At 42.0% G+C, this 15227-nt stretch overlaps 1 protein-coding gene across 4 annotated transcripts; it reads left to right on the top strand.

Moving 5' to 3' along the window:
- The first annotated feature begins 1356 nt into the window (after positions 1 to 1356).
- On the top strand, positions 1357 to 15220 carry LOC124864258 (chitobiosyldiphosphodolichol beta-mannosyltransferase-like). 4 transcript variants are annotated; one of them, XM_047358952.1, is made up of 13 exons: positions 1357 to 1679; positions 2817 to 2894; positions 2975 to 3078; positions 3209 to 3357; positions 10732 to 10821; positions 11672 to 11785; positions 12530 to 12651; positions 12753 to 12791; positions 12864 to 12923; positions 13079 to 13189; positions 14222 to 14336; positions 14466 to 14541; positions 14986 to 15220. In XM_047358952.1, the coding sequence occupies exons 1-13, from the start codon at positions 1388 to 1390 to the stop codon at positions 15118 to 15120; spliced, it is 1485 nt and encodes a 494-aa protein (XP_047214908.1). In that variant the 5' UTR covers positions 1357 to 1387; the 3' UTR covers positions 15121 to 15220. The 4 variants fall into 4 exon arrangements, with proteins under 4 accessions (XP_047214908.1, XP_047214909.1, XP_047214910.1 ...); XM_047358953.1 differs by lacking the exon at positions 14986 to 15220 and having other exon boundaries at positions 14222 to 14385; XM_047358954.1 differs by lacking the exons at positions 1357 to 1679; positions 2817 to 2894; positions 2975 to 3078; positions 3209 to 3357 and adding an exon at positions 3429 to 3564.
- Positions 15221 to 15227: the final 7 nt, after the last annotated feature.

Genomic DNA, 15227 nt, shown 5'->3' with positions numbered 1-15227 from the left:
GAGATGAAGATTTCATTTTTCAGCACGACCTGGCACCTGCTCACAGTGCCAAAACCACTGGTAAATGGTTTACTGACCATGGTATCACTGTGCTCAATTGGCCTGCCAACTCTCCTGACCTGAACCCCATAGAGAATCTGTGGGATATTGTGAAGAGAACGTTGAGAGACTCAAGACCCAACACTCTGGATGAGCTAAAGGCCGCTATCGAAGCATCCTGGGCCTCCATAAGACCTCAGCAGTGCCACAGGCTGATTGCCTCCATGCCACGCCGCATTGAAGCAGTCATTTCTGCCAAAGGATTCCCGATCAAGTATTGAGTGCATAGCTGTACGTGATTATTTGAAGGTTGACGTTTTTTGTATTAAAAACATTTTATTTTATTGGTCGGATGAAATATGCTAATTTTGTGAGATAGGAATTTTGGGTTTTCATGAGCTGTATGCCAAAATCACCCATATTAAGACAATAAAAGACCTGAAATATTTCAGTTAGTGTGCAATGAATCTAAAATATATGAATGTTAAATTTTCATCATTACATTATGGAAAATAATGAACTTTATCACAATATGCTAATATTTTGAGAAGGACTTGTATTTTGGACTTTTTAGCTGATGTTACCCAATCTGACCACTTTTCTGTTATCTTTAAAAGTATAATTTTCCGACTCAATTAGCCAAGGAGATATTTTAAGAAAAATCTTTTTACGAACTTTTAACCAAGTTTTTTCTTCCATTTCCACGTTGTTCTGTAACTCAATAAATGAGCTGGAAGATAACTTCCATTCTAAAACTTCAGACATCATTGATTTCATTGCTCCCTCTAAGGTGCAGGTTGTCTCTGGTAAAAAGAAATCTCCGTGGGGAAATGCTCCACCAGTGAGAAATGAAAAAGCCGAACAGAGGTGGCCACAGACTAACTTTGATATCTACAACGAGAGACTTCACAGATATAACTTACAGCTAAAGAATGCAAGAGCTTCTTTGTTCCCTGTGATAATCAATAATAACATCATTAATGATAATGCCTTGTTTGCTACGGTCGACAGGTTAACAAACCCTCCTGCGTCTTTAGCATCTGAACTCCACTCTAACAAGGCCTGCAATTCATTTGCTAAATTCTTTACTGAGAAAATCCTGAAGATTAGAAGGGCAATTGCATTTATACACAAAAAAACACTAAGTGGAAGAGTATGCGGAGAGACAGAGATGGACAATTTGCTGTAGCACACAAAGAACAGTGGTGTACACAATAGCTGCAATGAGTCATAAAACGCCGAGCACAGTGATGCTCAGAATCCAGCTTTATTTTGGTATTTCTGATCGCTGCGGTCCCTTTAAATCTGAAGCCCCGCCCCCTAACCTCTTCCTGACTCTCAAACAAATATGGCGACGCGCGGTTCCACCGTGGCGCTGCTCGCGGTCCTTGCTGTCGTTTTTGCGGGTTTACCTTCGTATTTTGTGACAGACTCCGGTTTAACCTGTCCGGGTGTTTGTCTGGCTGTTGTTGCCGGGATCCTGTTAACGTGTTTGCGGAGGCTGCGGCAGCGGGACGGCGGTTCGGACCGGCGGGTGTGCGTGCTGGTGTTGGGGGACATCGGACGCAGTCCTCGGATGCAGTATCACGCCTTGTCCCTCAGCAAACACGGATACCAGGTCACCTTTGTGGGGTTTTTAGGTGAGAATATGGCCCGCTGGAACATAGCTCCATACTGTCATTTATTCACTTGCTGCCAAGAAAACACAGAACAAATGAGACATAAAAGTTTACAGAGTTAATATGAGTAAAATGTAACTGACTGAGATGTCTTACAAAGTCTAAAGGAGAAAAAAGTCTCCAGAAGATGCTATAAACGTGGAAAAAGAAACAACTCACAGAGCTCTGTTCAAACGGTCATCTTAACATGGAAAGAGGACCAACTGCAAACCTACCCTGAACACACCATCCCCACCATGAAACATGGTGGTGGTAGCATCATGCTGTAAGAATGCTTTTCTTGAGCAGGAACACCTAAACTGACAAGATTGGCAAGGAGAGCATTAATCAGAGAAGCAGTGAAGAGGTCCACAGTAACTCTGGAGGAGATGTAGAGATCCACAGCTCAGGTAGGGGAACCTGTCAGCAAGAAAACTTAGTAAAACACTCCACAAATCTGGCCATTAGGAAGAGTTAAAAGCAAGACATCCAGTTTGCAGAATGATTTTATTCCATGTAGGAGACACTGCAAACGTGGAGTAAGGTCCTCTGACCCAAATCTAACTTTTCGAACACATACAAGACTGTGTCGCTGAAAACTAAGGTGCATCCCCTCTGGGAAACATGGCTGTGGCAGCATCATGCTGTGGGGGTCCTAGTCAGAGTTGATGGAAAGATGGATGGAGCTAAATCCAGAAGAATCCTGGTAAACCTGTTAGAGGCTGCAGACAACTTGAGGCTGGGCTGGAGGTTCACCTTTCAGCAGAACAGCAACCCTGAACATGCAGCCAGAGCTACAATGGAAGGATTAAAGTGCCTTCATGTGTTAGAATGGCCTAGTCAAAGTCCAGACATAAATGTTTGAGAAACTGTGGCATGACCTGAAAATTAATGTTCACAGACGTCTCCATCTTGACTTCAGTCAAATTTCTGTTTGCTTCCCATTGATTGGATGAAAAACATCAGCGATTTACCTCAAGCAGACACAAACACAGGCCAAATGAGTAGGCCAGATAGTTAGGATTGTTCAAGAAAGAGACACGATAGGTAAAATGACTGGAGGGCAAAATGGCCGCCGCACCACCTTCAACTCTAAGAGTGACAGTAAATGTTTTTCAGACTCCAAGCCTCATCAGGACGTGTTGAGTGAGGAGAAGATCCGGATAGTTGCCATCTCTGAGGTGAAAGGCGTTCAAGGTAAACTGAGCTGTGTTTAGTTGTCCTACTGCATAAACCTTAAAAAGTGCCGACACAAAAACTTCCTGCTGCTTTTCCAGCTGGACCCAAACTCCTGACATACGTAACGAAGACGATTGTTCAGTCTGCGCAGATTCTTCACGTTCTGCTGTCGATGGAGCTGCAGGCCCACATCCTGATGCAGGTAGGTTCAGACGTTTTATCAGGTTTATTATTCTGAGTCACTGTTGAAGAGGATGAGACTTTGCTCTGAATGTGCTGCTCATTACAGGTTTGCGAATTTAACGTTTTTGTTTCTCGTGTTTGGATCCCAGAATCCTCCTGGGCTGCCCGGGGTTGCAGTGGCGTGGGTCGTGTGCGTCCTGCGCGGCAGCACATTCATTATCGACTGGCACAACTACGGCTACACCATCATGGCTCTGAGCCTCGGAGCGTCGCATCCTGTGGTCCGACTCGCTAAGTGGTCGGTCCCTTCAACATTCATTTTTCATCCTCGGTTTTATGTTGCTTACTGGTTGCTGGTAAACATATTTCCTACCTCTAGAGCAGTGGTGCCCAAAGTGTGGCCCAGGGGCCATTTGCAGCATTTGTGTGGCCCTCGACCGCAGTTCAAGAATGACTCTCCAGCAAATGGAGCCGTTGCAGACGTATGTCTTCTTTAATGTAAAAGGTTAGCATTAACCCAAAGTATCTTTATTGGCCATGGTTCTTTCACCTTTATTTTGACACAATAGTAAGTAGGGTCACAAACATCCAGTGACCTTTGACTCAAACACAGACTTGGGCTCACCCACTAATTAAACCTGGCTAAATACAGAAAGGGTTTACCAAAAATAGACTTAAAAACATTTTCTAGACCAACAAAATAGAAAATATTTGACCCAAAAAGGAAACTGAGCGCCTTTCCTTTGTTAGAGCTAACATCTGGGACCCTTTTTCAGACCTTTTAATATGTTGTTCTCTTCCTTGTTTTAATAAACTATTGGATGTTTAATTTATTCCTGAGCAGATAAAAAGGAAAGATTCACAATTCAATTATTTAGTCTTTTTAATAAAAGCCAAATCTATATGGCACCTGAGTGAGTTTGGCCGGCGGTGCAGAAAGTTTGGACACCGTTGCTAGAGGAAACATTGGGTCTATAAAACCAGGCAACTAAAGTGATTCTTTTAATTTCTTTGACTTTAATTAATATCAGACAATACGAAGCCAAATTGTATTTCATGCTTTTTTTTTCTTTTGTTATTCCTCCATTCCTGCATTTCAGACTTTTAACACAATTCAGATCTCGCCTAGAGATGTTCATAGCGTCTCTGGTTTGACGGCGAATGTGTGAGGAAGGCATTGAAATCAATGAAAATCTGGCAGTGAAATCGATTACTATTACCCACCATCCTTTTCAGCTTTCATCATCACACAAGAGTTGGCGACATGAGTGCAAGACTCTCACTTAAATTGCAAAAACCAAACACTTCAGACTTGACTTTGACTCGTGATCTGAGACTCGAGTCTATCTCATGTAATGACGAGTGAAAGGAAGCCGGTATATGAGCTCCAGAATGCAGCTGCTGCATGTTTTACTGTGAAAGGATGAGCTTGATTATTACCCAGTGACATTGGTGGATTATCATGGGATGTTAATGGCTTATAACGACCTGTTCATGTTAGCTGTAGCTTCATCAACAGCTCCTGGAACCAAAAGGCATTACCTTGTTGGGCACTACATTATGGAGTTACATTCACACATTCTGCTGTGCAGAGAAGATTGAAGTTAACCTTTATCAGAGGCAGCGTCCGTGTACCTCGGCTCAGAGCTAAGCCTCTGGGATGGATCAGTACACAGAGAGAACATGGATTACGGTCCGACGGATCGGTATTGTCCGAGCTACCGCACCCTGTTGGCGGTCAGACGCCTCAGAGCCCCTCCGGTCCTTGAAACCCTGGAAACAGTCACTCGCTCTATCTAAAGACTCTTAAAGGAACGAATCTCATACCGTTTCTAACTTTTAGCTCCTTTAATCTAAATTAAGGCAGAGGAATGATCACAGAGATCAGCGCTGAGGCTCCCATCTTGGACCGTCGCCGTCTGTTAGAGGATGACGAAGAGCCGCGATAGAAGGTCACATGTAGTTTTATATCTGGTTCTCCAATGCAATGGATGTTCCCTCCCTCAGTGATTATCAGTAGACTATGTGTCACCATTGTGGTGTCTATCTGTTAGATTGTGTAGTAGAGGGTGTCCATACTTAATCTAAGTGTTGCTGTACCCTTCTAATCAAACCAGTTATACCAGCTGCTCCACTATCAAACCCAGTGCCCCAGCTTCAGGTCATTCATGACAAACCTTGGGCCATTTATCCTTGTACTGTATGTTTATGAGCTTCTTATCCTATTCTAACAAAAGGGAAACATTAGAGCTTATATTTATTTCACTATAGTATAAAAGGGAAAAACAGCTATGAGCATATTAATTAAGGTTATTCCTAACAACCCCCCCTGATGAGGTGTCATTTAAAGGCACCTCACTAATTTAGATCAGTTAACCCCCTAGGCACTGGGTAGTGGACCACCTGCAACTGGGTACCCACCACTCGAAACAATCATTCAACCCTGTATGTGTGTTAAACCTAGATATGACCAGTGAATCTCCTTCCAGCTGTCATGTGGCAACGCCATCCCCTGGTTGTATCTAAGCAACAGTTGAACCACCTAGTGGAGATAAGTCTAACCCCATCAAACCTGTATGTGTTGATTTAGAGAAAAGAGAGAGAAAGGACAACAGCCTGAAGCACAGCAGAAACATCTGTCTAACATCATGTGAATCAGTTAATGTAGACCCTAAGTGTTGATTGTCTTCGTCCATCTTCTCTGCCCCCTGAGGGACATCCATCCCCAAGCGTCTTTTGGCAGGTTCAGCTACCTGAAAAGGTTAGTCTTAAAATGGAAATATAAAATCATATGTTCATACCGGGCCAATTACACCCAATTGTAGGTAATTATCAACTACTATTATTATCATTAAAGCAGGCCACATAGTGGCTTAATCAAATGGATCTTAGTCAAAAATATTTCATCATGATCAAGAACAATGAACCTGTTTAACACAATTAGAAAACGTTTTACTTTAAAGCAGCCTCCATTCATTACCTAACACACGTCCTAAAAATCAACCTATGGAGGTGAACACATAACCAAAAATAAACTGCGAGGTCCTATTAATACTTTCCTTCATGACATGTGCTTAACTCATTTCATTCTCATATCTGGTACATCATTCATACCATTAAATCAAATATTCTGATTCCTATAATATCAACATTATTCATTAAGTCACAGAAATCACTGTAAAGGATATCGGGTCAGACGGCGGTCCCCCTTTTCACTTACGGGTTATCCTCCGTCAATCCAGTGAGCCTGATCACAGCCCCCTCTTTCTTACATCCTTGATTTGTGGGGCCCGACCCCTTAACTATTTGCATCTGACAGGCAGTTGGCACTCCCGAACCCCCTGAGTCCATGAACTCCATGGTTGTAGTTATGCCCCTAAGGATGAGAGCCTGAAGGGTGTCATCCTCTTGTATCAGTTTATCTTTGACTATGTGTTGCATCTTATGTGAAATCAACAGTTATGTTGTGTAAGATGTAGCAGTGAGCGGTGCAGCAGATGAGCAACAAGGGCAGATATATTTATTTAAGGCAGCAAAGAGATGATTAGAAAAGGCCACAGAATCATACATCCATTACAATCCCCCTGTTGAGGTGGGAAAAAACCCACCTCACATTAATCAATGTGTGACTTAAATCGGTATGTATAATCCGCCAGGGATTTTATTGTTTGTAATTAAATCAACTCTATCATTTAATGCAACTACTACTTTTGGTGAAAACCAAGTTTTAATATATGACATTAATTTTAATCTTGTCAGAAGGCAATGGTGAATTTATTCTTTTCAAATTATATAACGTTAACAGCATTTTTCCTCCTGCTGTAAGTATTAAATGAGTGAAAGTTTTTCCAAGTTTAATCTCTGCAATTATTTGTTGTAAAGTTTTCAACAAATCATCCTTTGGAGTCTGATAAAATCTGAGTCTAACTGGTCGAGGTAAAATCCTAAATTTAATATTGTTTGAAAGCCTGTTGCCTCAAAATTGTCACATTATCTTTCTGAGAATGTTTTTCCTTCCAGCTCGTAAAAGAGTTTTCCACAACTGGTGCTGCCAATCCCAGAACACGCTGATGTTATTTATGGCCATGCCACAGAAAATAATCTTCATCCCCTCAAACGTTTACTTACTTTATCGTAAAACATCTTGCTCTTGCTTTCAGTAAGAATAAAGATTCATTTATTCTGGACTTAATCCTCACAGAGATATAAACATGAACTCTGCATCTGTATGTGTTGTCTTATTTTGTGTCTTGATGTTAAGTATATGTGTCATGCAGTTGCTATGCTGGTGGTGGTTGTGAGAATGTGTGATTTTTTTTTCACATTTGTTTGATTCGTATTACTGTCGTTTATCTTCTGTTCTGCAAGGACCCTTTCAAAAATGAGATGGTACATCTCAAGGGGTTACCCTTGAAATAATCAGTTGTCAGTGCTGCCAATTATACCTTTTATTTATTTCCATACATAAAATGGGGAATGATAGGGTTAAATAAAGTCAAAATCAGGTCGAAGGACATTGGATCTTCCCTGTAAATGTTTCTGTTTGGCCCTGATAAAGCTGCTCCCTCGTAATCATCTGGTCCCATAACAATGTTTGTGGTATTCCTCAGTAAGATTATAACGGCACTAAATGTTCTATTCTAATCTAGCTTTATTTAGATCTATCTATATTTTTTAATGCAGTAAGTCCTTATTATATTTAAGAATGGGGTCACTAGTTTTTATTAGTTGCTATTGTTCTAATAATGCGAATGCTAATTTCATTAGTTCTAGTGCTTATTTTAATCTCTTTCCATACCTCGATGGGTCTATTCTTATGTGTAGTGTAGGCATCAAAAAGGGTTAGAGTATTGTGTTCATTTAATTGTTAATGTAAGTATTAAATCTGAACCATAGATACCCTTTTTTAAAATCTGGTTCAATTACATTTAACTGTAACTGAGTCTTGTGGAAAAACTTATTCGTTTAGAAGGCTTAATGAAATTGATGAACACAAAAATGAAGGGCATGTTACGTCTTATAATCTTAGTTGTCTTGCCCAGTTTTATAAACACACTGTACAATTTCTCTTTTAATTACACTTTGTATTTATTTCAAGTAACCAAAGTTTGTTTCAATTAACTCAAGTTTTCTCCATTTCAGTCCAGTCCAGTAATTCTGTTAAGGTGAATTTTATCTTGTGTTAAATTTGAGTCTAATTTGATCATTCTGACTGGAAAAGGTCAAACCGTCTGTTAAAATCATGTTTTGAGGGGAGAGGTTGTCCCTTTCTGGTGTTATAAAGAACTGACCTAACATTATTATACTACTGCTGAGGATCAGAAGGTCAGACAGTTTAAAATGTTTTTACCTTTCAAGCAGGCGGTCCATGGTCAGGACTGCTTCTCCAGACCGAATAACTCAAAATTCCAATTAGTTTCATATCAGAAAACAGTTTAAATTAAATGTATACTGTCACATATAGCCTACTTTTTTACATAGCATGAAACAGACACTCATTTCACAAAAACAGACAGACATAATGGCCACATAAAAAGTTCGATTGCCCCGTAAATACAGCATTTTTAGAGTGGAACCACTTTGTCACTTAATGGTTAAAAATTATTTCTTACCCTTTTCTGGTGATTCGACAATTATTTCCGGGACCCAAACAAGCTCCATCAAACTGTTGTTTTAACTTATTAAAGCGTCTTTGTGGTTGAAACTTGCTAATATATTTCTCCTCCCTGTCTCCAAGCATTGCTCCTACAGAACAAGCAGGGAGCTCATTTTCTAGTGACGTCTCAGTCATTCTCTCACTTCACACACATTTTCACACACTCAGGCGGTACAGCAACGTTTCCTGGTCCACATGAGAGCTTATTCCGTTATCTCTCAGACACCAAAGCTTATCACAGCAGTTTATTCAGTGAGCTAGGGTGTGTCGGCTTAGCATGTTAGCTTAGCATGTAGCAGTCAGTCAGGGTTCGTCAGTGTAATATGTCCCCCGTCACTTCCGTCAACTCACTTCCGACTCACACACATTCCCACTGGCCAGTTGATGTTACACTTTTATATTTATACAGCTGTTTACTCAAAAAGGAGCCAGCAGTGTTTAAATTTTTCTTATGGAAAAATTAGAGAGCTATCGAAACTCAAGACCCCCTCTCGGTGGCGCTTTTGTGTTCTTTAAGAGAACCGCAGGACCTTTAAACCATGCCGAGGATGCGCATCTATCTCTGCGTGTTTTACTCACAAGGAAATTAGCAGCTTTATGGGCTTTTAAGAGAAGCCCAAGGAGCTAACGAAACCTAATTTTTCCCCCTTGGCGGCGCTTTCAAATTCCGTTAAGAGGAACTTAGGATCCGTTCAAACCTTAGCCAAGTATGGTGCCTCATTCAGGGGGTTAGCTTTTATATTGTGTGCGAGGGAAACCGATCTTCCCTTGCATACAATAAAGGAACTCCAAACCTACACCCTTAGATTTTAGCCGAAGTTTGGAAGATTGTACCGTTCTTCCCGGGCTGTCACCGTTAAAATCGCACCACTTAACACGTCTTATCACTTATTAATGCGTACGCAACAATTATTCTGAACCATTTCTCTGCCTCCAAGAATTACAAAAACAGCTCACTCAGAACTAACAACACAGCCAGAGTGTTTTTAAAAACACTGGAGATTTTTAATAGGTATCTCTTTACCTGTTTGCGGCTGCTGCGGTGATGTGTTGTCCTTCCGTGGCAACCCTATCCTATCCAAAAGTGGTTTCCGCTTCCGGGGCGCGGGCGGGAACACCAATTTGTCCGAGCTATTGCACCCTGTTGGCGGTCAGACGGCTCGGAGCTCCACCGGTACTTGGACCCCGGAAACAGTCACTCGCTTTATCTAAAGACTCTTAAAGGAACGAATCTCAAACAGTTTCTAACTTTTAGCTCTTTTAATCTAAATGAAGGCAGTGGAATGATCACAGAGATCAGCGCTGAGGCTCCCGTCTCGGACCGTCGCCGTCTGTTAGAGGATGACGAAGAGCCCCGATAGAAGGTCACATACAGTTTTTATATCTGGTTCTCCAATGCAATGGATGTTCTCTCCCTCAGTGATTATCAGTAGACTATGTGTCACCATTGTGGTGTCTATCTGTTAGATTGTGTAGTAGAGGGTGTCCATACTTAATCTAAGTGTTGCTGTACCCTTCTAATCAACCCAGTTATACCAGCTGCTCCACCATCAAACCCAGTGCCCCAGCTTCAGGTCATTCATGACAAACCTTGGGCCATTTATCCTTGTACTGTATGTTTATGAGCTTCTTATCCTATTGTAACAAAAGGGAAACATTAGAGCTTATATTTATTTCACTATAGTATAAAAGGGAAAAACAGCTATGAGCATATTAATTAAGGTTATTCCTAACAGTATTCCTGTTGTTTGTTGGAGAAAAGGAGGGTCCAGTTTGTTGTAAGCCATCTGCAGCCAGGTACTGTGACGGGATGGCCTGAAACTCTTTGTGGCGGATTTAAGGTGTTGGGAGAAGAATTGGGAACATTGCACTGTGGTGCATCCTGAAAAGCAGGAATGGCTGAAATACACCAAACAAGGCTGAGAAACAAAATGTTGTAATTCTGAATGTTTTAAGGAAATAATTTTGTTCTTTTCCAACCTTTTCTGATCTAAGACGCATGTTTTCTTTGTTTAGGTACGAGCACCTTTTTGGTCCTCTGGCCTCTCACAGTCTGTGTGTGACGAACGCCATGAAGGGGGACTTGCTGAAAAACTGGGGGATCAAGTAAGATTCTCTCTGTTTGCTTCAGATTAGCCTCCTGGTGTGTGGTTCGCAGGGCTACACACTGGTCCCAGCTTCAGTTTCTTCAGATCAGAACTTTTACCGTTCTAATTAACGTTTCACATCAGCACAGATGTGCAGGTTTCTGTGACAAAAACTGGAATCTTAGAGAAACAAGAAAATGTTTGTTAAACTGAGTCACCCTCACTTTGCATCTCCTTGGAGATGCAACTGTGAAGCCATCTACAAGAAGGGACAGAGCAGACTGTACTTCTTGAGGAAACTTAAGTCCTTTGGTGTTTGCAGCAAGATGCTGCATATCTTCTATAAGTCTGTTGTGGAAAGTGTGATCTCTTCTACCATCATCTGCTGGGGAAGCAGCATCAGAGCCAGGGACTTAAAAAGCTCAACAAGCTGATAAAGAAGTCTGGCTCTGTTCTGGGGACTCCTCTGGAACCTCTGGAGATCATTGTGCAAAGAAGGATTCTTCATAAAATGAAGAACATTATGGAGAACCCTGAGCATCCTCTTCATGAGACTGTCCTACAACAACAGTGTCTTCAGTCAGAGGCTTCTTCAGATCTGCTGTAAGACGGAGCGCTACAGGAGATCCTTCCTGCCCACAGCCATCAGCATCTACAACGGCTCTTTGAAGAAACCTTCATAATATGAGCTACAACAACATTTAATTTCCCTTTGGGATTAATAAAGTATTTTTGAATTGAATTGAATTGAATTGAATGCCTCCTCCAATAATTGGTAACTTGTGTGCATGATCCTTTTAAAATAAGAGTAGATGATTAAAGATAGAGAGCAGGGCTGCAGAAAGAGTTTGACTGTTTTGTGTTTCCAGGGCGACCACTCTGTACGACCGACCGGCCTCCATCTTCAGAGAGACTCCTCTGGATCTGCAGCACGAGCTCTTCGTCAGACTGGCCGAGTCTCACCCGCAGTTCAGAGCCACAGGGTGAGCGCCGATGAGGCTCTTTGGTGTCCGAACGAGTTCTAATCAGGAATGTATCAGGAGTTCTGCAGGGTTCTTCTCTTCTTGTATCTGTTCCTTAGATCCCTTTTATATTTTTGGATCATCAATATGATCAGAAATTTTGTTTTATAACTAGGAAAAACTGTAAGTGAAACACAACAATCTGCATATCAGCAGCACCGAGCTGCAGTTGAAGCTCTTTAATCATCACAGAGGTTCTAAACAGTCTGGAGAAGAAATTTCATTTCAGTATTTTTAGGTTCTGGATCAGATTTATATTCACAGCCTTGGCTCATCATTATTCATTTGACTGTCCATCCATCCAACTGTCTATCTATCCGTCATTCATCCATCCTTCTGTCCATTTATCATTTTGTCCAACCATCTTTCCCTACATCTTCCCATCTGTTTGTCCATCCATATTTCCTTGAATGTTTTCATCTGTTCCTCTACCAGTTTGCTCAACCATCACTCTCTCCGTGTCCATCCATCCATCTTTTTGTCCGTCCATCAATTTTTCTTCTGTTTGTCCATCTGTCCTTCCATCCATCTTTCCATCAGTTTATCCATCCGTTCGGTCATATGTTCATCCATCTACTTATCCGTGCATCCATTTGTTTTCGTATTCCTTGAAACTGAGCAGATCTTGAACATCCATCCAGTTTGTAGTTTTTCCAGGTTTAATGTTTAAAGCCTGTAGAAATGTCCTCTCTGATCCATTCTCAGGTCTGACTTGAAGGAAATGGAGGCAGAGACGACTGTATTCACCGTCCGTAACCTGGGCAACGGCGACGTGACTCTGAGGTTGGATCGACCGGCTCTGCTGATCAGCAGCACCAGCTGGACAGGTGAATACAATCTCTACCTTTGTCTGCGGAAGAACTTCAGACCTTTAAACTCAAACATCCTGACAGTTTGACGTCTCTGGTTTCATGTTTTCTCTCTGCAGAGGATGAAGATTTCTCCATCCTGCTGAAAGCTCTGGAAGGTACAAGATGTCACCGAAAGCTCACCTGAAACATGTTTTTACATTTATCTGATGTCGGCCTGCTTGTTTCAGAGTATGAAGACTTCATCAGAGGAGGAGCGTCGTTACCGTCCTTGGTCTGCGTGATCACAGGTAAAACCTGAACACAGTCGCTCAGATGAAGATGCAAGAAAATATGCAGACGTTTCAGTAAACTAATATTTTCAGACCGACTACATTTCATTGAATGTAGCAGAAGCATTTCAGTTTCATGCTTTGGTCTCCAGTCTGATTGTGTGTTTGTGCAGGGAAAGGTCCACAGAAGGAACACTACAAGAAGCTCATCAGCTCTTTGAATTTAGAGCACGTGAAGATCTGCACGCCGTGGCTGGAGGCTGAAGACTACCCGCTCTTGTTGGGTAGGAAAAAGCCTGACGTTCAGATTAAAATGAGGCTTGTCTAGTCTAGAAAACAAAGTGTATGCAATGTTTCATTCTGAGTCGGTACAAATTGTTAGTTCTTATCCAGCATCAGTAGCCCAGGAGGCTGGCCCGGTCCAGCAGTACATTTTCTGAGAACTTAGTGCCAAATACCACGAGACATCTGGTACTAACCGTGACGATTACCAGCCTAAATATTATCTACTATCAGAAGTAGTGGTGTAACGGTCCACGAATTCATACCGAAAACATTTGGTACAGCGTTGTTGGTTCGGTACCGAGCGAATATGGTGTTATTTTCTACCGGAACACACGCAGAATGTTTATATAAGGAATTATAAGCTCAATGCATCGTTCTGTTGGGCAACTTTAAAAGTGACACCAGAACAAAACCGAGAGGACTCCCAGCTATTACTGAACTTATCGGGAACATTAAGGGTTCTAATGCAGCTGCAGTGGAGAAAGAAATGTGGACCGAACCAGAACTTTATGGCAGTGTACGTATCTTTTAACAGCGATAAGGTATGTGGAGAAAAATCAACTAAGGTCCAAATCCTGCTGCCTGTAGCACTGAAGTGGTCCAAAACACGGTACCGTCACTAGAGCGGATTTCCCAACAGCAGCTTCTATGGTGGATTCGAGCACCTCTGGTAAACTGGACTGTTAATACCAAACATTTCCATGGTGATTTAAAACTTTTTATTCTCAGATGTCTAATTTGTCCTATTAAAACATCAAAAACAACACTGATTGTGTTCATATGGTTTCGTCCGTCCATCCGTCCGTTCTAAAGTGACCACTTTTTGTTTCTCTTGATTGAAGCGAACCGTAAACGTACCAAACCTGATTGCTGTGTACCGTTACATCCCTAATCAGCAGGTGACTCAGAGTTATTTTGGTCTGATCAGGGGTCAGAGAATAATAGTTGTCAGCTGGTAACATACAACGACATTATTTACTGCAGCGGTTGTCCTCCTGTCAAGCCCCTCATTGCAAATTTTCGCTGTGCAGGTTCAGCAGACCTGGGAGTTTGTCTCCACAAGTCATCCAGCGGTTTGGACCTGCCCATGAAGGTGGTGGACATGTTTGGCTGCTGTCTTCCCGTCTGCGCCATCCAATTTGACTGGTGAGAACCTTTAATCGGATCCTGTCAGCCAGAACCCCGGGGTTCCTACGTAAGAGGTCCAGACAAGGTTTCAGAGAAATCCTCCAGGATGATGTCACTGAGATCAGCTGTGACTCTTGTTTTCTCCAGCTTACAGGAGCTGGTGAAGCACGAAGAGAACGGCCTGATCTTCAGAGACTCTGCAGAGCTCGCAGAGCAGCTGAAGGTGAGACGTGCTGCTGCACCAACGTCTCAGCGACACACGCTGAACTTACAGTGGATGAAATACATGATGCAAGTCTGAAAAATGTGGCAGGAGCTGGAAGTATACATAGTGTATCAGTGTTAATATAGCAAAGGACTGTTGGGAATCCACATTTAGCAATAAGATGTTCAGCCCGTTGGATAGAGTCTCACTGCAGTAGATACCCACACCTGACATATTCCAAGATGCTGAAGGTCACAGAGAGATTTTCTAATGTGCGGCGTTTGTACAATTTTAAAAACTACTTTATTTTAAGCAGAACAGTTAATAACTGTCCGGTTCCTTTCAAAGAGGCCTTATTTGAGTAAACTTGTTCCCACTTCTGCCTTTTAGCTCCCAGGAATTGACTGAATCTATTTCCTGTTTTGTTTTGTCTCATGTTGTCATCTTCTTGCTGGTTTCCAGTCCCTCCTCTCAGAGTTTCCCAGTTCAGACGGCAGATTGGGAACTTTCAGGAGCAACCTGCGTGCCAGCAGGGGGCAGCGCTGGGAGGATAACTGGGACCAGAACGTCCTGCCTTTGTTGGCAGCTCACAGATGAAGATGAGCTCTCAGCCTTCCTGGACTCCGAGAGAAGAAGAAAGACTTCTTTACATTCTTTCATATGATGTAGATGTGTAAATAAAACCTTTATTCTGCTACGTTTGG

The sequence above is a fragment of the Girardinichthys multiradiatus genome, chromosome Y, assembly GCF_021462225.1.
Source record: "Girardinichthys multiradiatus isolate DD_20200921_A chromosome Y, DD_fGirMul_XY1, whole genome shotgun sequence".
NCBI classification, from domain to species: domain Eukaryota; kingdom Metazoa; phylum Chordata; class Actinopteri; order Cyprinodontiformes; family Goodeidae; genus Girardinichthys; species Girardinichthys multiradiatus.
The sequence above is the reverse complement of the archived record's forward strand: the minus strand, read 5'-3'. Positions and strand labels throughout refer to the sequence as shown.

What these genes read in the sequence shown, in the direction of transcription:
- LOC124864258 (XM_047358952.1), top strand. Translation starts at nt 1,388, where the DNA reads ATGGCGACGCGCGGTTCCACCGTGGCGCTGCTCGCGGTCCTTGCTGTC. An exon ending in GTGGTCCGACTCGCTAAGTG is followed by an intron (nt 3,358 to 10,731) that starts GTCGGTCCCTTC and finishes TTCTTTGTTTAG; the next exon opens with GTACGAGCACCTTTTTGGTC. An exon ending in TGCGCCATCCAATTTGACTG is followed by an intron (nt 14,337 to 14,465) that starts GTGAGAACCTTT and finishes TGTTTTCTCCAG; the next exon opens with CTTACAGGAGCTGGTGAAGC.